At 34.4% G+C, this 23,505-nt stretch overlaps 3 protein-coding genes across 3 annotated transcripts in view; 2 read left to right on the top strand and 1 right to left on the bottom strand.

Moving 5' to 3' along the window:
* Nucleotides 1-9,660: 9,660 nt before the first annotated feature.
* Lipt1 (Lipoyltransferase 1) lies at nt 9,661-12,133 on the top strand. The gene is made up of 4 exons (XM_018462430.1): nt 9,661-10,419; nt 10,979-11,086; nt 11,278-11,491; nt 11,661-12,133. Exons 1-4 carry the CDS (start codon nt 9,898-9,900, stop codon nt 12,020-12,022), a joined length of 1,206 nt encoding a protein of 401 aa, XP_018317932.1. The 5' UTR covers nt 9,661-9,897; the 3' UTR covers nt 12,023-12,133.
* Nucleotides 12,134-12,975: 842 nt separating this feature from the next.
* LOC108731856 (amphoterin-induced protein 2) lies at nt 12,976-18,146 on the bottom strand. Its single transcript, XM_018462385.1, has 4 exons — nt 17,798-18,146; nt 14,608-14,841; nt 14,098-14,258; nt 12,976-13,839 (listed from the first exon to the last, which is right to left on the bottom strand). Exons 1-4 carry the CDS (start codon nt 18,029-18,031, stop codon nt 13,236-13,238), a joined length of 1,233 nt encoding a protein of 410 aa, XP_018317887.1. The 5' UTR covers nt 18,032-18,146; the 3' UTR covers nt 12,976-13,235.
* A 4,209-nt stretch (nt 18,147-22,355) lies between these two features.
* Nucleotides 22,356-23,505, top strand: part of Glut4EF (Glucose transporter 4 enhancer factor) — a 96,912-nt gene continuing 95,762 nt past the window's right edge. Inside the window, 1 exon segment of the mRNA XM_018462427.1 lies at nt 22,356-23,504. Coding sequence (XP_018317929.1) covers nt 23,389-23,504 — 116 coding nt within the window. The 5' untranslated portion in view covers nt 22,356-23,388.

The following is a 23,505-nucleotide window of genomic DNA, read 5'->3' as shown; positions in this document are numbered from 1 at the left end:
GTATTTAAAATGCAAAATGCAAAATAGGTTTTTCGAATCCATTTTAAATATAAAATGGATAAATAGGTATTTTAAATGGTTTTCAAATGCAAAAATGGTTTTTCTTGCCATAGCGGAACAAAATTTTTACGAAAAAGTACAGAATAACTATATATAGATTGAGATAAGATCTTAGAAATTCTTAATTTTTCGTAGATATTCGTAGTGAGACATAAAGTGAGATTTGTTTGTCTCAAAAATCCCTAGTTTTTCGTAGGTATTCGTATGTAAGATGTAAAATGTAAGACGTAAAACGTTGTTTGTGGGCGGAGGATTTGTTGGTTTTTCAAACAAATACTACTTTACGTCCCACTACAAATATCTACGAAAAACTAAGAATTTCTAAGATCTTATTTCAATCTATATAGTTTTTCGTAAAAACTTTCCGCCAAGATGGTATAAATTGTATAAAAGTATTTTACGTTTGAAATCCATTTTCAACGTAACTCGAAGCCCTGGCTACAATATTATAAATGAAGTATTTCTCACGGGAATATTTTAAATTTTTTAATATTATAATTTGGAAACGGGACCGTTTACTTGAATAAATCAAATTAATATGAAAAGCGCCGGTTACGGTCAAAATTAGATGTTAAGAGTAATATACATTTTTAGAAATGTATATAGTATTTTACATAATGCAGGAACATTCATTTTTTATTAAGAGATATTTAATCAATATTTATGGACTATTTGGAATTAATTTTCTCTTTACAGTTTAATTTGCAGTTTATTTGAATATTCATAAAAATCTTCGGCTAATCATGGGACTTAGTTCTTTTTATACGTCAATGATTCTAGGGAAAATTTGTGAAAACATAGAAAAACCATTTACCTATTTTATGAATGGTTAAATGATAGACAAGATTCCATTTCAAATGTAAAATGAAAATGGTTTTCCAAAAACCATTTAAAATGGAAAGTGTAAAATGCTATTTCCATTTTAAATACATATTTAAAATGGAACTATTTTAAATATTACCCAGCCCTGCCTGAAAGTGTATATTAGTTCAAAAAACAGACACTTTGTTGTTAAAGGATACTTGGATAAAAAACGGGCCCTTTGTTGTTAAAGGATACTTTGACAGAGTCGAGTTTTGGAACGCACTCCTGAAGAATGAAATTTCACTTTTAAAGATTGAAAATTGAACTCTTTTTCATTCTTTAAAGTAAGACTCCACTCTAAAGAATATAGAGAGTAGCTTTAATGCATCTATATGTATCATATGTAAAATAAGCTTGGTATAAAAAGTAAGAGTATAAGAAATTGACCAATCACGGTCGATTATATTTCTCATATTCAACTGTAATTGCCTAATTGGTTAATTTTTTATTCTTGCACCAAGTTTGCTCTGTATATTGTAAACGATGCATTAAGTTTATACTTGCGAAGCCTTTTGTTTCTTTTTTTCGTAGAAATAAATGTCCTTTTTCTTTATTTATATCTTGGATTTATTTATTACGTACAATAAAAGTATGTATTAAATCTTTAAGACGTAATATTAGTTTTGAAATTACTTTGCATCAAGAAATAATTGTATTTAGCTATTTATTATCTTGAGTTCGTACAGTTGCAAGGCAATAGCTAAAATTTACAACATATATAAAAATGAAGAAACAAAGAACTACTTTTATAGGAATATTCTGCATGTAATTATAGCTTTGTAAAACAGAATTTGTGTTTCGAATCAACAAGCAAAACGAATTCTGATATGATTCAGAATTTCGATAATCATAATTGAATTTCTGATTATCTCGATTAGAATGCTGGATAAATTTAATTACAAATATCTGATTTGTACCTTTCTGATTGAATCTACGAGAATTCCAATTAATATACAATGAGTTTTTTCTCTAGTAAAAAGTTATTTAATTCTGCTTTAAAACTATTATTCATAAAATTTACTATCAACTATTAATTACTAACTATTTCTCACACGGTCTAATAATAAGATTCTAAAAATAAGATTCTTATTGTTTATACTAATTATAATTTTATTGCATAACGTAACATAATGGATATCGTAACATAATGGACTAATACAAGAAGAAAACTCAATGGAAGAATTGATCAAGTAATTGGTTTTAGTATCGATTACTTAATATTCTTGTCAACGTGCCGCAAATAGAACGGCTCGGTTTTCGTGTTGGTTAGTATAATACATACAATCAGTTGATTTTTTTTTAAATATGTCCTCTCCAAAGCCTATACAATTACGGCTTATAAATCACGTCAGATCTCAAAATAGATTTCTACTTACAATTTCATATACCGCGTATCTTGATGTATCTTGACGTATGTGTGCTTTTTATATGTGTATGTATTCTCTGATTCTCCAAATTTTTTCACATATTGATGCGCGTGCGGCATGCAACGTTATAAGCAGAGACTGCGTTCCGTTGCACGCATAATGCGCATGTATCATTTTATTTTTGTTTAACAAATCTGCGAACAAGAATAAAATGATACCTCATGCGTATTGTGCGTGCAACGGAACGCAGCTAGAATATTATTCTAAAACCCGTGTCACACCAAACGTTGGAAATTAAGAATTATGAATTAAAGATTAGAATTTGACCAATCAGAAAATTGTAATTTTAACCCGTTTCATTCTGGTTGGTTGAATTCTAATTTCTATTATCTCTAATTCGCGCAATTCTCTCGCATAGTGTGACACGGGCTTAAAGAACTGTATTCTCGATGCGACAAATTGCTCCAAGATCGGACGGAGATGAAATTGTTCAATTGCATTGATCAATTGTTCGCATTGTGCAAATGATCTGTTAATTTTTTCTTCATCCAAGATTTCAGATCGATTTCTAGCATCGTGAATATAATACGATCGTCTAGTCTAAATTTAATAACGAATAATTTTAACATTCATATATCGCGGGGCAGGTTTCTACATTTATATAAGATCCCAGGATTTATCAAAATTCAAATAAGGACAATCGAATGGTAAATTACAAACAGATTAAAGATCATATTATTATTAAAAAAAAAAACAAATATTTATTTCATTCCATGGTGAAGCAAAGAAATAATAAAGCTGTGTAATTACAAAATAAATTGATAATTAATATCACTTCTTATCGCTCGTGTAACTTAGAAATAATAAAATTAATCTATTTATACACGTGTTCTACATCTTATTCGTATGATGACTAATCGATGATTATGAAAAAGTCTTTGACATAATGTAGAATACTTGTATACCTTGTGTGTGTGTGTATGTTCTATTTCATATCTTACTATACATATCTCAAAACTTTAAAATCCTTATCACAATTCGATCACAATTCCTCACATTGAAAAAATTTTTCTAAATAGGAGTAATTTTTTTTTTAATAGTTCCAAGTAAACATTTCTTTACTGCAAATAAATATTTACTAAATGTCAACATGTTTTACTTGTAACAAGTAATATATGTTCGCATTTAATAAATATTTATTGGCACAATAAAGAAATATTTATTTAGAACTATTTTAGAAAAAAATTACTTAGATTTAGGAATTTTTTTTTCAGTGTAGACATCAAAGGCTTTTGTTTTTTATTGGACGACATTTGAGATTTTGGACACAACAATTTCTCGCTCCTTAACGAATTATATATGTTTGTCAATCTGGATTTTAATCACTCGCAACTTATTCATATTAAGCTAAGAATTCAGATGTATTATCTGACTTTAGTCATGACCTTTTTGAACTTTATCATTATAATTTAGTGTTTATTATTGGTCAGCGTTCTTATAACATTATTTATAACTATATTGTTGCATCTTTATCAGAAGATGAGTTAATTTTTTGTTAAAAAATTTTTGTTTAATTTTAATTTGTTTGCTGAAGAAAGCTAAATACAATTGAAACGTACATTCGTTTAGATTTCATTTGTCTCATTATTTTTTTGCGCTTTGTCATTGCATGAAATGAGAATAAATCGTTCAGCAAATAAAGAAGCTTTGCAATTGTTATAAAATTTTTTAATACAATTGATTTGGCCCTCAATTTCTCATTGAATCTAAATATACAGTGATGGGAGAAAGTTCCGTAACGATCAAATATCTTGGAAAATAATGATTATGGAAGAAAATGTTCAATACAAAAGTTTTAGTATATCAAGTGGTCTATTATATGGTTATATTGAAATGACTTTCATGTGACCTTGAAGGACATCGTGAAGGTCAACTTTGAAATCTTAAATGGAAACTCCTATTTTTTATTACATATTCTTAAAGCTGGTGTCAAGATGTTCCCGAAACACTGGTTACAAACCCTTTTTGCTTAAGATCTTCCTGAGTTACGAACCTTCAAAGTTTAAGTATCGCCCGCGGTGCGTTATCTAAGTGTCCGCATGGAAGTAGCACACGCACACGCACGCACACGCACACACACACACACACACACATACACACACACACACACATACACACACACACATACACACACAAGAACTCACTTTGATCAAGCATCTCGAAGAGGTGGATATCCGACCATACCATCTCCGCGGTACACCTTAGATAATGCGCCGGCGATACTTAAACTTCGAAGGTTCGTAACTGAGGAAGATCTTAAGCAAAAAAGGTTTGTAACCAGTGTTTCGGAAACGTCTTGACACCAGTTTTAAGAATATGTAACAGAAAATAGGAGTTTCCATTTAAGATTTCAAAGTTGACCTCCACGGTGTCCTTCAAGGTCACATGAAAGTCATTTCAATATAACCATATAATAGACCATTTGATATACTAAAACTTTTGTATTGAATATTTTCTTCCATAATCATTATTTTTCAAGATATTTCACCGTTACGCAACTTTCTCCCATCACTGTATAAACCAATCATGTTAAAGACTTTTACAACAGTTGTAAAGCTACTTTCTCTGCTGAACGTGGCTAATGTTTGTTTTATACAGCAACACGATCTCTAATCTGCTTGAAATTAACCATTCAATTTTCCTTATTTGCGATTTGCATTTAACAAATCTTATTACAATTTGATCGTTTATCAAAATTATTTTGATTATTTTGATAATATTTTTTATCTCTGGCTTCTGGATCGAAGCATCATTTATGCTAAAAACAAAAATTTCAAACGAGTATATGTTAAGTCTAATCAATCGCAATATTTCTCTTTACGACCAGAAATCCGAAAAAGCGTTAATCATTTCCTTTTTTAATTATGTCTTCATTATACGAAAAAAATCACATAGTGCAACCGAACTGAAATGAATGGATGCACAATCGCTAATTCGTAGAAGAAATCGCAATATTTTCGATCGTTGATTATTTAGCGACATCGCCATAATTATCAAGAAATCATACTTTGACCCGTCGTGACGGATTCTAGTATTTCTTTTCTCTTCTTTTTTCGTCTTATGTTCGCGTGTGACGAACTATATAAGTTCAACGTCGACATTGCTATTTATGGGGGGTAGTAAGGCGAGGGACGTGATATCTTCTTATCGGCAGGCTTCAATTGCCCCCCTTCTCCCTCTCTCTCTCTCTCTCTCTCTCTCTCTCTCTCTCTCTCTCTCTCTCTCTCTCGTCATGTATGATAGTAATTGCCACGTGAACGAGAGACTTTTCACAAGGCGGTACAATGCACCATATTGCGAATGAACGCAGTGTCGTAGATATATTAATGGCAGCAAGTAATTTATTGTTACAAATACATAAATAAGGGGGAGCGCGGAAATAAAAATAAAAAATTGTCTCAGTCCTCGAACTTCGTCTATGTATAACGCGTGATAATTAATTATATACGCTGTTTTTTATTCCTCCTTTATCACTTTTTTCATTATCGGATGTTTACCAGTATAAAATGTACATGCAATTGCATTTTTTAACGGAAATAAGTTTCGAGACAGGAAATGCAGATTCACGCAATATACATATAGCGCGTGTGAAGGATTGTGATACAAATTCCTTTTTCACTTATTTTATTTCTTATTAATGTTATTATATATATATATTTCATATAGTTTAAAGTATTATAAATATGATTTTAGTATCTGGAATATGAAGATAGTCTACAATGTAGGATTGAAATAGATTGATGGAAGTATTTTTTTCTTCCTATATATGTTAGATATCTTCACTGCCACAGAGTTATGAATTCAACAATATAATTATACTCCAAATAAATTCGGAGTTATAAATTCAACAATATAAATGTAATATAACGCATGGCGTTACATAACAGTTACATATTGCTGAGTGCGAAATTATACATTAATATTATATTATTTTTAAATGATGTCGTCTGATAAATACTTATTAGATTTTAAGTAAATCGAGAGTTAAAAATAAAGCTCTCTTTCTCACTTTTTCTGTCTCTCGTCAAGGTTAGTTTAGATAAACATTAAAATTAAGTTAGATAAATTCTAGATTAGAACGATACTCATGGCCTATTCCTCGATAAACAAGAAATTTCAAGAAAGCAAATTTGCATTGCGCTGGTACATGTCGAAGGTTACTATACACAAAGTTATAGTTATAATTCAATGATGAAAATATATTTAATGATGGATATTATGTAATTAAATGTTTTGACGGCAATAAAATGCTTGATGTTAATATTGTCGTGTTTTTGACAAAATATTTATTGAATATTTTAATAATCTGTCTGTTTATACCTCTATAACACTTATAATTAATTATGGACACAACAATGAGAAAATTTGTTCTTTGAGTTTTTCATACTTTTCATCATTCTTTTTTCTCTTCAACGTCTATATTACTTATACCTATTTCATTTTAAATGTGCAAGTAATGCTCTATATTAAGTTACAAAGAACAGACTCAAAAGGAATGCACGTCGGTCAAACTCACTATACATATATATATATATATATATATATATTAAACATACGTGTATAAATAAAAAATTCTTATTCATCGAGGATCACAGTATTACGTATATTGTAAATCTTAAAAAACAAAATAAAATACTTTTTCAGAAGTCTAATTCTGTTAGAATATCTATGAGGCATACTTATTTGATATACATATTTATTTGATTAGAATGACGAATAATTATTCCTATTTTTTTTTGTATAATGGATTTTTATATAATCATTTTTATTTCTTTTTATACGATAGATTTTTTGTAAGGGGTCTTCGTCGATATTTCAATTGTAGTTCTAACATTAATTAAATCAAACTGAAACAATTAATATTTGTTTATTTAGTTTTTTCTTCAGTTCTTTTTAGCTTCGAAGATAGATTAATTTCAACACATATATGGAGCGCAAAATGAAGCACAATATCCTTGACCTCGAGTATTAATTCTAATAATTCCAACCGAGTTATCAATAAAATTTGATCAAATTTATAAGCATATAGCACAGAAACTTGCAGCAACATTACAGAGATATCACAAATATCTTTTTGCAATATTACTTCAGTAATGTTGCAGCATAAAATCGAAAATTATTGTATTACTACAAGGTCGTCGAAAAGAGATTCATTTATCTGAGCCCCTTTTTGATACAAATAGATAGGCAAAGATAAAAAGAAACAGAGATAAAAAATAAAGATAAAATACAATGTAATAAATAAATTTTTATCCGTAGTACTACTGATTCCTATGGAGTTAAATGTTTATTATTTTAATATAAGATAAAAAACCACGATAAGCGACGTAGAATAGCGCAAATTGTATCAATGATATAGTACTTGAAAAATTATAAGGCTTCTAAAAAAAGTACACCGACGTAATTTATTTCTCGCTAACTATCTAGACAATACAAAATCTAAAATTGTGACATGAGACGTCTTTAATTCGTCTTTTATATGCAAATAAATGTCTCATGACCCGATTTTAGACACTTAGGTACTCTACCGCTCATAAGTATTCGAACGACGGATATTTATATTTTATTCTATTTTTAAAGCTATGTAAATGTTTCATATATTATACTTTACAGGAATAATTGACGCTATTTTTGTCATATATTGATTGTATGTAAATTTAAATTATTATCCGGTAAACAATTTTTCATGCACGAATATGTATAGTATAAGTATGTATAAACATACATAAACACATAAATATTCATAAACATGTATAATCGTATATGAACATATGTCTATACATGATCATGCATCCCTCTTTATTTTGTAAAATTACTTTTTAGTGTAATAGAAATAATAATAGTAATTTGAAACATCAAAAATAATTAGAGGGATAATTTTCGCATTGTTCGTTTTAGAAAAAAACAAGTTTGGAAAAAATGTAAAAAAAATTGCTCATATACAATTATGCATAATTTTATATATGTATAATTATACATAAGTAATTCTTTTACATTTCTTCAAACTTTATTTTTCCTAAAACAAATAGTGCGAAAATTACCCTTTTAATTATTTTTAACGTTTTCACATTACTGTTATTGTTTCTATTACACTAAAAAGTAATTTTACAAAAGAAAGAAGGATGTATGAATATGTATAGACATATTTCATATAAAATTATGTATGTTTATGTTTATGAATATTTATACATGTTTATGTATGTTTATACATATCTATACATATTCATACATGACAAATTTTTTACCGGGTAAAACAATGTTTATCAAATTAACTATCCTTAAATCCATATTACATTATTTCTCATCATTTCGTTTGTTTATACCACATTTTTCAAAGCAACCCATAATTAAAACAGATTATAGTAAAAAAATGAAATAATGGGAAATACCAAATGTGTAAAGTTAATTTGTAAAGTTAGTAAAGTTAGTCAAGAATAGTTCGACGAATGTTTAAGTAATTTAAATTTACATACAATACAATCAACATAAACAAAACTAGCGTCAATTACTCTAATAAAGTATTATCTGCGTTAGCAACAGTATAATATCGAAAACGCTTACTTAGCTTTAAAAATCGGAGTAAAATATAAAATATCTGTCGTTTGAAAATAATATTTATGAACTCTAGAGTACGAAATCGATCGGTGCAGCCAGACATATTGCAAACAGGACGTCTGGTGATAACACGCAATTAACGAGACGACGGGGGGCTCCTTATCGTGATATTTACGCGCCTGGTTCAAAATTCGGTCGCCCAACGGGAAACAGACAGGGATTGGATGAGACTGATGAGAATAGAGTGGCGTCGCAGCTGTATCACGCATCGGTCAGCTGTACTTTGTGCTTCGAACCTAGATAACCTCTTCGGGAGGCGAAAAGTGTCGAGTCCCCTCTCCGTCGGCAAGTGGAACAAGAATGCCGTATAAAGATCGAATTCTCGTTTCATTTCACGCACGTTCACTAGTTGCACAACGAGCAACGATTGGATTCGCGCCGTACGAAACACCGCCGACGACGTCTCGAAAAAGTTCCTTGTGTCGTAGGCAGCAGGAGTAGACCTCCAACGAAGTTGTAGAGAGAGGCTAGGTCAGAGCCGTATCTTATTTCCGGCGCAGGTGAATTTAATTTCGGTTCAAACTGTCAGCAAACGGAGGAATGCAAAAGGACTGTCGAGATTGTCTGGGTATCCGGTACCGCATTAATTCCCTGGACCAGACCTGGAAGTGGTTGCATCAGACTATCGCCTTGCACGACTACCTGATCTCCATAACCGCGAGCCAGACCAACGTCTCCATGTGTTTTCCTCAGTAGAGCCCGCTCTTTGTCTACTGAGAAACAGAGATTGATCCAAGACTGATCTCACCGAGGTAATTTGGGTGCCTCGCGGTTCATTATATCCAAGACTGATATATGTATATGTAATATACGTATGTATGTGCACGTGTGACTTACGTCACGGTGACGTTATATAGATCAGGTAGTCTGTGATCAACCGTTCGCCCAACGCAATCAGGGTATTCCACTTTGCTTTTACACGCTACACGCAATGTCTTTGTCTGCTAGACTACGTGTCGCTGTCAAGTGCTGCTCATCTCTAGACAGTACCCGTCAAACTGCCAAGCAGATCATTAGGTACGCGTCGACCTATAATGCACGCGACAATGATAATTTCATCCAGAAGTCAGTATTCATATCACAATCCACGGATGTGTTCGTCAACCTGGCATTAGAGCACTGGCTGTATCGCAACTTCGACTTCTCCAAGCATCACGTTTTGCTGTTCTGGAGGAACGATTCCTGTGTGGTTTTTGGCCGCCACCAGAATCCCTGGCTTGAATGCAATGTTCAAGCATCTGAAAAGGCAGGCATTGCGCTGGCACGCCGAAATAGCGGTGGTGGTACCGTTTACCACGACAATGGTAATCTCAACTTGACATTCTTTACTCCACGTGAAAGATATAATCGGAGATACAATTTGAACATCATCACGAACGCTTTGTTTCGACAATGGGGACTGAAGAGCGTGATCAACAAACGTGAAGATATCGTAGTCAATGAAGATTGCAAGGTATCTTTTAATATAACATTTACAAAAAAAGATCATTTCATTTACATTCAATAATTTAAAATTAAAAGTTAATTTATATATGATCATATTATGTAATATAATTCACGTGATCAGTATACACTTCAGGCCTAAAGTTTGGAATCACTTTTTAAAAATTGATATATTTGGGATTATACAAATATCTATAACAATTGGTTTTTTAACAATAGTTCTTTAAATCCAATGTTATTAGATCTGAAAAATTATTGTTAAAAAATACAAAGTTATTTGAAAGTAATCTCAAATATGTCAATTTTTAGAGTTGCCAAACTTTTGACCTTGTGTATATATATATATATATATATTACATAATTCACACATTAGTAAAAAACGTTTCGGCACAAATTATGTAACAATCTTGTAGTAAAGAATAGATTTTTATCTACAGCAACTAATTGCGAAATTGTATGTTGCTTGCTTCAAGATTATTTTAAAATTGTAATAAAATTCTTAATTATTAAATTTTTTAAAGTTACATTTCGAAGATGTATTATATTTTTTTAATTACAATGCAACATAGATATCTGGAACAGCTGCAAAGTTGGGAAAACCGAATGCCTATCATCATTGCACGCTTTTGGTCAACGTGAACAAAGCCAATCTGAGTTCTATTCTTGAAAGAAAAGAGGTAAGGTCTTCCTCCATATTGCTGACGCACACAAGCGTGTGTTTTCTTATAAAATAAAATATGTATTTATGTCACAAAATAGTTCCATAATGCACCAATATATCAATATTGCGCTTTGTTAAAGATAATTCCATGATTATTATGCACAAAAAAGTAAGAAAAAGACAAGTAACGGATAAATACACTTTCAGAATGGTATCGTTACAAATGCGACGACTTCTATACGTTCTCCAATTATGAACTTGATTGATATAAACCGAAATATCCAAATGGATAAGCTCTTGTCTGCTATTGGCTGGGAATATCTGCGTACGAAAGCCCTCGCTCTCGAAGACGGAAGATATGATCTGGTTGAGCAACAAAAGGGATTCAAGTTTATCAATCCAACCGAAGACTGGTTCCCTGGTATGTGTATGAAAAACAGCTCTTATTATTTGAAAAATATGTTGAAGGCATGAGAGATTAATTTTGAAGCAATTATATACTTTGTTATCAAATGGAAATTATCAAATATGAAATATGTATAGTTAGTTGATAACGGATTAAAAATAATTTTATAAATTGTATTACCTAGGAATTGATAACTTCACCAGTGAGTTCCGTTCTTGGGATTGGAATTTCGGCAGGACGCCGAAATTTATAGTTACCCGCACGCTTGATTTTCCCGCTCACGATGGTAAAATATATCGCCTAAACTTGAGCTTGGAAGTGCAAAACGGTTTCGTGGAAGAAATCAGAATGAGTTTGCCCGCTGGCTTAGTATCGACAGACTTTGCCCAAGATGCGAGCGTAATTAGTAATATTCGCGGCACAAAATACAATCATGATGTAACAGAAAACATAATCGCCGCGATTGGCGGTAAGACCGTCACCTTAAATACGACCCAAAGTATAGAAGAGAACAATATGAGGCTTGACGAGGTTACGCTACAATGACCTGGAGTCTCGAGCAATCATAATTCTGCTCCTAATGTCATTGTGTTCAAATGAAAATAAATAGAAAGTGTTAAAATTATGCACGTTGTATTATACATGTATATGTATAACATTACGTGTTTATATTTTATATATATATATATACACATACATGCAAAAAATAAAAAAAGGTTATCAACCACTATCATTGCAATATTTTAAATATTAGGCGTATTCAAGCTAATGAAGCAGCTAGCCTGTTCGTCGAACGATCAACATGATTGGCTTCTACTTATAGATCCAATAAATCATATTCAATCGCACAACCAGCAGGCTACTGGTTTCGTCCGGTTTGAACATGGCAATTGAAGAATGTAGTAAAACGCAAGAGGGTCCCGTTAGCCCACATCCTGATAGCATACATGCATTCACATCGACTGTGCCGATGTGTAATTTAATTGTTCACTGTTTTTTTTATCAATGAGAATATTTTATATTAAATTATAACCAATTAGCGATATGTGTGTGTGTGTGCGCAATCGGATTCTTCTTGTAAAACGCACATTATAATTTTCCTATCGTTGATATTATTGAGAAATATGATACAATATGTATCGTATTTTAATTTTTTATTGTTATTGAATTAACTATTTTGTGAATAAAATAAATTTTCTATAATTAAAGTTATTTTATTAACCTATTGATTTATGTACATACTACTAAAAGCAAACCAAATTATTTCTTTTTGACATAACGGAAAGAAATTTTAATTTGCAATATATATTTTACGAACTAAATTGGCATATTAAAATCTTATAAAGAAATAAGTGTTGACATTTACATATATTTAAAAATTATGTTCGAAAGATGGCACCTATTAAAAGACATCAGAGTGATCAGAATCAAAGCGTGTTTTTCGATTTTTAATACATTCTGTTATTTAAATATTAAAGTATTTACAATTTCTTGCTTGCTTTTTATTTTTTTTAAACGTTTAATTGATTTGATAAAATAACGTATTAAAGTTTTCTCTGTACAAAGTAGTTTTATTATAAATTCGTAACTTAGAATAAAGTTAATACCATTCTATTTTTGTGCTTCTCAATGCACTAATATCTCTTAAACAATAGAATAAATATGAGGTTTTGCCAGCATGCAGCATGCTAATCCGTGCACTAAATTTCAAAGTGACAAGTCATTCAACAATAATGTAGTAATATCTTACCTTTGAAACTTAAGTATATTCTATATTATTTGTGGCAACGTTATTATTTAAATTTGTTGTAACTGAAATATTACGATAAAGTCGTGGTTGCAGCATGACTTCGCGATACGGTGGCGGTGGAGTATCTGGGCAGGATATTGCGGTATCATTAAGAGGATCCTCAAATTGCCAAAGATTCTGTAGCAATGAGACTCTTTGAGCATCGTTGTCGATTTGTCGACTACAACGACATATCTTTCTTGTGATCCACATGTAACAAATTAACATGCCGCTCGCGATACCGAGCAAAAATCCGGCCACAAGGAACCAGTACGGCGATATGGAATTCAATGCTTTCGTAAAGTTTGTTTTATCTGTCGTAGTAACACAAGTAATTGTGTTTTCGTGTACTGGCGTAGATGTAAAATGCTTCTTTGTCACGTTTTTCTTGATGTTCGAGTTCAAATTTATTAAGGGCCAACGCTTTTCATACTTAATTCGTGGATCATAAACGATCATTTTTTCAAATTTCTTCGACTCCGCACTTTTTGCGCATACTGCATAATACTGTATATTCTTGCGAGTCAAATATATCTGCAAATCATATGTAAGCTTATCACAGGACCAGGGATTTCTGAAAAAGGAAGAAATTAGAACACTGAGAATGCAAATTATTAGAAAGTAAATATAAATACTGTTTTTATAATTAATTGTTTTGTATTTTATAGATAAGTATACTTTACGCATGAACATGTTAAATATATTGAAATATATGTTATTTTGCTTATAAATAATTTTGAAATTACATCTATAATGGTACATCTATAAAGAGTACAAAATGTACAAATTAAAATGTAGCCAAATGTTAAATTTTTTAATAACATCATCTTACCCCTCTATTGATAATCTTCTTAAAAATTGTAACGTTTCAAGAGCAACGGTATCCAATTGAATCATCAAGTTATTTGAAAGATCAAGCGTACGAAGATGCGAAAGTCCAATAAACATATCCGCTGGTACATGGCTAATTTGACACGAATCCAGAGTTAAATCCTGAGTAAAATAATTTTTAAATTAACTGAAAGTGTCACATCTTTTTATACAATAAAATTAATTGTAAATCAAAATCAAAATTATATAATATTGTATAATACAAATCAATTAAAATTAATTGTTAATAAAAAAAAATTGTCAATGATATTAGCTACAATAAATGTAAATATTATGATTTTATTATTGTGAATATTATCTAATCTAAATAACGTTCTCGTGGAAAATACTTGGCTAAAATATTAAGTTATATTTACGTTAATATTATCCTATTAATGCAATGTATAATGTAAATATTGATGTAAATATAATAACATTGATAGGAAACTTTAATTAACGTTCTCGTTATTACCGTGAGCCAGGGACATTCCAGTCTCGGCACATGAGAATTGAAATTGTTTTTTGACAATCGTAGAATTCGCAATCTTTTTACTGGCATGAAAATATCCGGTAAGAGATAGTAAAGATGATTTCGGGATAGATCCAAAACTGTCAATTCAGATAAGCCATTAAAAGCATTTAGGCCAATTTCGCTGATCGCATTTACGGACAAATTTAAATATTTAAGTCTTATCAACCCTGCTTCCTAAAATAAACAGAAATGTTACAACATATAAGTGTAATATATCCCATTTAATACTTAAAAGTTATTTTAAAATTTATCTGAAATTTTAGCTATATATGGAATGACAATTGGGTAATTGAAACTAAATGACTGTTTTGCAATAAATGCACTGTTAGAAATGTTCTTAAATTTCATTAATTTTTAAGTTACACAATTTGAAATTAATTTCATAACATTACATTAAATTTAATGTATTTATAACTAAAAAGTATATTTGTGGACATGTACATAAAATTTAATGTACTTTTCATAAAATTTTATTGAAAGTATATTAAATTTCGCAAATTTAATGTACACGTTTATTACATTTAAGTAACTACTGTAACTTAATTTTCAGTTAAATCATTCATTACTTTTAATTTCGTTCATAACCACAAGCTTCATTTACATGTAAAGGAAGCTCGTAGTTACATTTCTAACAGTGTGGACAGAATGAAATGAATTAAACATTATAAAATATTGCAAAAATATTACAAAATATTTTTAAAAATTCGTCATTTTTATTAGCACATAGTAAAGATGTAAGAATCAAGATTATTGATCCAGAATCGAATTTAATCGAATTGAATTTCTTTCTTCGAATCCGAATTTAACCGAATCGATAAAATTTTTTACCTAAATCGAATTAAATCAAATTGTTAAAACAGTTTCTATTTAACAACATAATTATTATTAGGTTTACACGCTCACGAAATTTTAAAACATATTCATGACTCGTCTCATATAGCTAATAAAAAAGATTTTTCTATGTATTTTACTGTATTAGCAGGAAATATGATTTTATATAAACATACATGTAGATATATATATATATACATATATGAGGCATTCCACATCAAACCAAGCACCTTTGAAACATTGTCATTATTTTTTTTTAAATTTACTTACATATTCTACAGATAAAAATATAAGAAAAGTGTTTCGGGAAAAAAATTTGAGATTTTTTTTTATAAAGTTATTCACACTTGAAAGTTGCAGAAATTCATCAAGTTATAAAGTAACCCTGAAAGTTTCAAAATGAAAGTTGAATGGAATGTATAGTTAAAAAATTTTATTGTGTAACGGCGTGGTTCCATATATTCAGCGATATTCTCCGTATAGGGTTACTTTATAATTGAAATGGGAATATAACGATATTTTTACAAAATTTTTAAATTGGTGAATTGATGAAAAATGTTAATAAAAATTGTAAACAAATGGAAAATGATTTATTTATATGAAAATGATAAATTAAAAATGATAATTAAAAATAATCCATAGAACAATTTAAGATCTTTAAAATTGATCTGTTGCATTTTTTTGTACCACTAATGGTTTCGACGATATAATAATTTGAATGATAGCATGAGCGATGTTTTTTATGAATTTGTGCAACTTACAAGTATAAATAACTTCACAAAAAGAATCTCAAATTTTTTTTGCGAAACACGTATCTTATATTTTTATCTGTAGAATATATCAGAAAATTAAAAAAAAAGGTAAATATTCAGAAAAGGGGAACCACCGATGATCTTGATCTTGATATATGTTGTCAAGGTCGTGACCTTCAGTGACCTTCACCAGGTTTTAGCCTCGGTTGTCATTCGTTAAAAAGTTATTAACAGTTAAAGTTAATAATTATTTTACTGCTTTACATGAAAACTCAGATAACTCTGACCTTCGACTCTCACTCCCCCCCCCCCTCCCTGTTTGAGAGTCGTTGGTCCCTTTGCAGGGGGTGAAGGGGGTGAAAGTAATTAATTACATTAAGTGGTTACCCCTTCAGCCTTTAGCATCACAATAGATCACGTGATCAAAAGTTGACAAACATTAATTTTTATAACGTGAGCTATTTTGACGTTCAAAACGAGCGTCGAACGTTAATATGAAAAAGTACCTTTACAATGTATTCTGAAAACGATCGTCAAAATTACTTCTTTACATTTCGATGTATATTATGTTTTCGAAAAATTTCAGATAAATTCCTTTCATAGAAATGATTATCCATATCAAAGTCGTCTGACTATACATTACTGTACAATCTGTTATGCAACCAGCCGAATTTTCGAGTTTTTACAGATTCATAAACGTATGTTTTTTGGCATTGCATTTATGATACTAATAATAATGATAGATATTTCCTGCAGAGTATTGTTTCATTCGTTCCATTTCCTCCACTTTCGTTATAAAATAACAACTATTTAATTTTAAGAACTTCCCGATTGTCATCCTCTGTCATTCACGAGAAAACTTTAAACGATATATTATTTATATCGAAACTCAATTTTATATGTATAAATTTTTATATATAAATAAAAGGTATGTTGATCGTTTATTATTATAGAAGTGTTCCCTAAAAGCAACAACGCTAAGAATAAAAAATGTTCTTTTTTATCGCTTTGAAACTTAAATTGAAATTTTAATGACGTTCGAACTAGTGAATAATTTATGGTCAAAGTGCCCAAGTAAGATTTCATTATCAGGTAAGATTTTCTATGAAACTAAAGGTTTCAAAAATGTCTGAAAGAAAGAGAGATTCAAAGTACCTTAAGGAGCACGAATAAGAATAAAAACGAAGAGGAATTTTCTAAACAAAACATCCGCTAGTAAAAAAGATACAAACATACAAATGTATTAGAGATGTATTAAGTCAGGTATACAAATAAACAATAGAAATTTATATCATCAAATTTATATCAGTTATATACGACAAAATGAATTACCATTGCCTACTGTTCACTTTGACACTATGAACACTAATCATAATGAATTATCCATCAATTCATCATTAAATTTCCAAAACGACAAAAAAGGATATTTTTCATTTTTAATGTTATTGCTTTTAGTGGACACTTTTATAATGATAAATGGTCAATATATTTATTATTTCGATACACCTAATCTCTCGTTAAATGCAGGCTGCTCGTACGATACTCACAGCTAGTTCGTAATTATTTAAAATGGATATGGAGTTATTCGACAGATCCAAAGCTTGCACGATGCTCGGCGCACCTGTATGAATGCTATAAAGATGGCGTCCGGTGCACGAAGCGTACTGCAAATTGTACCAAGTACCACATTCGCACAACGACGGACACCATCCTGAGACACCGAATGCAACCTCGTAGAGAACGAGGGCGACGAGCCAGGTCCCGATAGCCTCGCGCGTCATGATGTAGCGCACGGGATGGACGAAGAGCCGAATTCGACGATCTTGCCGTTAAACATTATCGCTCCCTAACGTTTTCGCATCCGATCGGATCGTCGTCTCGTCTTAACCGGGCAAGAAACTGTCGTCTACTGGATGTAATCTTATCTTAACCGTGCACGCCAAGCGTACGGATGACGAAGCGTGCATATCGGGACACGTCATATCGTCGTGTTATCCTGCTCATATATATCGTACATTTTCCAGGAATCTGTGGGGCAGAGATATTTTACTAGCCAAAAGGAGGGGAAACTACCTTTGTCAAATTCCATAGGGACAGACTGAACTAATTGCTGACGAGACGAAAAGCCGAGCTTTGAAAGCAGTGTATGCGATCATTATAATTTTACTTGACCAGTTTTACTGCTGCGATGATCGTACGTGACTTTCACAATATTATTCGTTTCTCTCTATAGAATTTTTTAATTGCTTACCTACAATTCATTGTAGGTTTTGAATTGCCATTCAAGAATTTAAAAAAAATTAAGGGTTGTCTTTCTGTGTAGATTTTACAAGAATGACGAAGCATGCTCACCAAGCGCGGACAATGGCAATGTCCGATCGTAAAACGAGACGTTTCCAGGAAAAAGTGTCTCTACCGCTAACCGAAAGGAACGACCGTGATAAGGCCCCATGCTGTTCTCCGCTGAGAAAAACACCCGACTTTAGCAGGATAGCAGTACAAACTTTTCCTAAGTTTTCCAGTGCTGTAAAGTACGCGCTGACATTGTGTATGCATCCAAGTTTTGGCACACACAAGATGAGAAACGTTGAAGTTACGTTGTTATTTCCGTCTTGCCTTTCCGTTGCAAACGATCTCGTCTTTAATTCAGAGAAAAAAATGAGGTGAGAAAAGCTTATTTTAACTTAATTAAATATAACTTTTCTAGATATGTGTCGACGTACTTTGTACATACAACAGCTGTCTTTTCGCGGTTAATTGTTTATCGGACATGCGTTTCATATCGCATCGAGATTGGAATTCCGACGATAATTGATACGAAAATTGATTCTCGATGCACTTCAGCAGTCAGTTTTATTTGTTAGTAATTGTAACAAATAAAACTAACTGTAGAAGTGAGTTAGATACGACTTAAGTTTTATGAAATAAAATAGTGCTTCGTTGTAGTTCTTGCGATAGTCTTATGATTTCGAAATATTTATTATCGGTAACGGTACATCTATTTTCGAAACTAATAATCTACCGGTTGCTAAGTGTGCGTTACATGCTTTTTTCAAGAAGTAGACTATGACTACATTTACACTACTCGATTTACGCCGAAGTTATAACATCGATGTTATAAAATTGGCCAATCATATGTTATTCTTCTGAAGAATGATTGTGATTGGCCAGTTTCATAACATCGATGTTATAACTTCGGCATAAATTGAGCCGTGTAAACGTAGTCTGTAGATATTTGCAACGAAACGTAGATGTATATATTTTATACTTATTTATTTAAAAATCAAATTTATAATAAGTTACAAGCCAAGCTAAATGCTTATTACTACATTTTACATGAAAAAATTGTTAAATATAATGAAACAGGCTTTTTTTTTAACCTCAAGTCAACGTTAACAAAGATTAATTATTTTATACGGTACGTAATTCGCGAACGACAGTTAAAAATATAAAAATTAAGTCGTTAAATCGCTCGAAAATCTTAACTCGGACATAACTCACAATAGATAGGTCAACAACAGTAATAATCATGTATAAATTAAATAAAATGTCAATCCTTTCATCAATCTGTGTAAAATGAATAAAATTATGCTCCTGTAGCCAATAATCAGTTATTATAGCTGAGGGAGAATCGGCACAATCTCGACATTAAAATATATAAAATATACAAAATTTGTTTTTTTATGTAGAAAATTTTACGTTGGTTATAAAAAAACTTATTTATTTATAAATTATTAACAGAATATTTATGTTGGAAATCATGTGTTTTTATATATCGGTCTTTCTCTTATGTATAATACATATACGTACGAAAATATATATACATAAATGTGACTATCAACCGAGGTAGCCAAGCAAATAGAAACAGATTTGATAAAACGACCGCAAACACAAATTTTTTCGGCAATACCAACAAAATTACAATAAAATTTGCTAGCGGAATACAGAGACAAAAGCTACCATTTCGTAATTACTAAAATGGAACGTATCATTTAAATGATTACAACATAGTAGATTCTGCATGGTTTTTGTTAAAACACTAGCTTAATGCGGAAGCAGTGGATACTATAATCTGTCGGAATATTATTCTACTCAAATCTGTTGATAAACTGCTAACGTACTGCAGGTAGTAACATCCTGGTTTCTGGAAATTTCTGACATTCCAGACATTCGTCGCAGTGGCGCGACGACGGACTTAAATTAATTGTTCGTTAAAGAGTCGAGATATCGAGATAATGGAACGGGGCGATGAGTTAACGGAGGGAACAAGAAAATCATCGAGGATTTCAGCACGAATGACCGCTCATTATCCTTCCTCTGTACTTATAATAAGGGTCAGCGATTACCGAGCTGACCAACGAGGCGCGCATATTGCGCAACGTCCACGGAAATAAATCTAGGATAGGCTGCTGAGAACGCCGTGGACCGTTGCCTTCTATTTCACCGGTCCGCCTTCTCCTCTCCCCTCCCCCTTTACGTCCGACCCCTCGTAACATCTTCCGGCCATTTTCATCGCGCGTCCTCCGAGCGCCGCCATGACGATCGCGTCCGGCAAAGCGACGATCACGCATCTTCGCGAGAATCGACGCCGAGCCGATGATCGTTAAAGAGCGGCTTCGGATCGACCCGGGACAATTAACGAATCGGAACCTCGCGTCACGCTCGACGGACGTTCGTTCGTCGAGCATCGGTGTCGAGGAAAAAGCGCGTTTATTAGACGTCGAATCAGTCGGATGCCGGGATGCCGGGAACGGAACCGAGCGTCATCGTCCAGCCGGCCCAGCTCTCGCAGACCATCCACTCTTCCGCGTTTCATCGCTGGCGCCCTCAGCTGACGCGCGTCTTCGGCTTTCTTCGCATGCGCCGTCAACGAATGCTAATTGCTACCTGCCTGCAAGTTGCAAGTGTTGCAACTCGTACTCGGCCGCAACGGCGCAACGTCGACAGCGAGGTCGTATCGTTCTACGCCGCGATACGTCGATGCAAGGCGTCGTTTTTTACAAACGACAAGAATAGGACACGTAGTTACATCGTTAGGACAATAATGCCCTTTTTTTGTACTCCGCTGTCGCGTTGCGAGCTTGGAGGCGAGCTTTGCAAATGTCTACCGCTGGCGAAACGACATACTCCACTTTGTGGATCGGAGTGTCGGACGCCGGCGCGGCGTTCTCGGCGCGCGCAGACCTTCCACTCGCCGTGTGTCGTCACCGGGCGACTCAGCTGACGCAAAATGGCCGATCGGCACTGACAGCTGAAGTGGAAAGCTCGGCTCTGCTCTGCGAAAACGCGACGCGGAGCACGGCCGAGATCGTTTCGGCGCCCGATGCGCGTGCAGGTGATTCCTCGTGGCGAATTCTCGCCGAAATACGACGTATTTCGCGAGGAACACGACGCAGTATGGTACCGCCGGGGAGAGGGAGTGGAGGGTGGGCGACGGTAGGAACGTCTCGCGGAGCGAGGACTTTGTCCCGCGCAACGGCGATCGGTCGCTCGCGTCGGTTTCGTCACCGGGCTTCTCAGCTGACGGCGAAAAACAACCGTCCGCAGGGCGTGCGTAGCGTCGGCAACAGCTGATCGCCGCCATGACGGATTAAGATTAAAAGAACCGTCCTCCATCGTTGCTTCGTCCAAACCGGCCTGACGCGAAGAAAGACGCGATCGCGAGAGCGTATTCTCGAAAGATACGCGGGCGTGTCAGTCAGAGTCGAGTCGGCCGTCGGCGTCGCTTCGCAGAAACGCCGGGAACGCCGAGTACGCAAGCCCGGCGACGCGGCGCGTTGGAGGGAAGAGAGAGGGGAAATTGCGCCGGGAGAGAGAGAGAGAAAGAGAGTGAGAGAGGGGAGAGGGAGGGGGGTAGAAGCGTGGCGGAGTGGAGAGTCTGAGGGAGCAGGCGCTCTTTGCCTAGGCTTCCAAGCCTGCGATTTTTTCCCGTTTGTCTCGTTGTCCGGGCGGCGGACCAATCGGAGTAAGTAGGTCAACCGGAGCAGCCAATCGGCGCTCGAGGCCGGGTCACGTGGGTTTGTTGTTATCTATCAGCTGTTTTTCCCGGACGGCCGGCCGGCGCAGTGAAAGCCGCTTGGCAGTCTCTGTCCTCAGTCCCTCCCGGTCGCTCAGCTGTGCGTCACATGTCGGGCGCCGCGAGTCCTTCTCCTGTGCGGATCGCTACTAAACGTACTAGTCTAACGACCCGGCTAGGACGCCGTCTACCACCGGACCCCCGTCTAACGTCGGCGCGCGTTAGCCACGTATTATTATGCTGTCAGCCGTGTGCACGCCAACGCATCGCCACGAATCGATCACGAAGTGCCTCGAATATGCGGACGGCGTGACGAACGCGGGCGACGGTGCACGCCGCTTTGTTGATACGCTCAGTTCTGTGTTCAGGCCACGGAGGCCGCCGCGTCCCTTGAGCGCTTAAACGAGATCCTCGTATATTAGGGATCGTCCCGTTGCAACCGATCCTCCCCCTCCCCTGGTGAGTTTTAAACGCGCTGCCACCAACGTCGGTGGCAGGTATACAACGGCGTGATTGGTGCGTGACCGAAGAGCCGGTCGGTACGATGACCTAAAGCGAGATAAAAAAAAAAAAAGCGAAAGAAAGCGAGCTTTCTTAGGAATTCGCTCGTGGCGGCGTGCTCAAATTTAAAAGGATCTTTCGAGAGTGCGCGTCGTCAGCCGTTGTCAGCTCGCGCATTTGGAATTTTGAACTTTTTGCGTTCCACGCGTGGATCCCTGCGTTCGCTGTGCATTCTCGGCAATTCCACGAGCGTCTCTTCGAACACTGTCGAACCGAGAGGGAGAGATATCGGATAGATAGAGTGTCCCGAAACGCGTCGCAGGACAGTGGACGAGCGTCGAGTGTCGAGTGGACAGGAGCACGTCGAGGACAGAAGTGTTGATCGTGTGAATGTTTCGCGTCGCGTTTCGTTGCGCGTCCAGCGAGTGCCTCGCACAACGGGACTCCGCGCTCGAAAACGATCGATGAGAACGATCGAATGATCCTCCGCTACAAAGAGGAAGAAGAAGAAGAAGAAGAAGAAGAGAAAGACAAAGAGAGAGTGAAAAAGCGAGGGACAAGAATCCTTTTGATTTGCGCGAAACCGAGTGATATCGCGTCGCCTGGTAGAAGCTACGAATAATGTCGACGGGCAAGAGGCTGGCAAAGCGCAGCATAATCGGCACCAGGGTGTGCGCTCCCGGTCAGGACGGCAAGTACTACAGCGGCGCCATTTGCGCCGTGAAGACGCCGCAGACC

Source organism: Mycetomoellerius zeteki, unplaced genomic scaffold (assembly GCF_001594055.1).
Source record: "Mycetomoellerius zeteki isolate Tzet28-1 unplaced genomic scaffold, Tzet1.0 scaffold140, whole genome shotgun sequence".
Classification (NCBI taxonomy): Eukaryota; Metazoa; Arthropoda; class Insecta; order Hymenoptera; family Formicidae; genus Mycetomoellerius; species Mycetomoellerius zeteki.
This window is presented reverse-complemented; position numbering and strand designations above follow the sequence as displayed.

Bases quoted from the DNA above. Each gene is read 5' to 3' on its own strand.
- Lipt1 (XM_018462430.1), top strand. From the start codon at position 9,898: ATGTCTTTGTCTGCTAGACTACGTGTCGCTGTCAAGTGCTGCTCATCT. The intron at 10,420-10,978 runs GTATCTTTTAAT...AATGCAACATAG, and splicing joins TAGTCAATGAAGATTGCAAG to ATATCTGGAACAGCTGCAAA. The intron at 11,087-11,277 runs GTAAGGTCTTCC...ATACACTTTCAG, and splicing joins CTATTCTTGAAAGAAAAGAG to AATGGTATCGTTACAAATGC.
- LOC108731856 (XM_018462385.1), bottom strand. From the start codon at position 18,031: ATGACGCGCGAGGCTATCGGGACCTGGCTCGTCGCCCTCGTTCTCTAC. The intron at 14,842-17,797 runs GTGAGTATCGTA...TGTTTATTTTAG, and splicing joins TAAATAATTACGAACTAGCT to GAAGCAGGGTTGATAAGACT. The intron at 14,259-14,607 runs GTAATAACGAGA...TATTTTACTCAG, and splicing joins TGGAATGTCCCTGGCTCACG to GATTTAACTCTGGATTCGTG.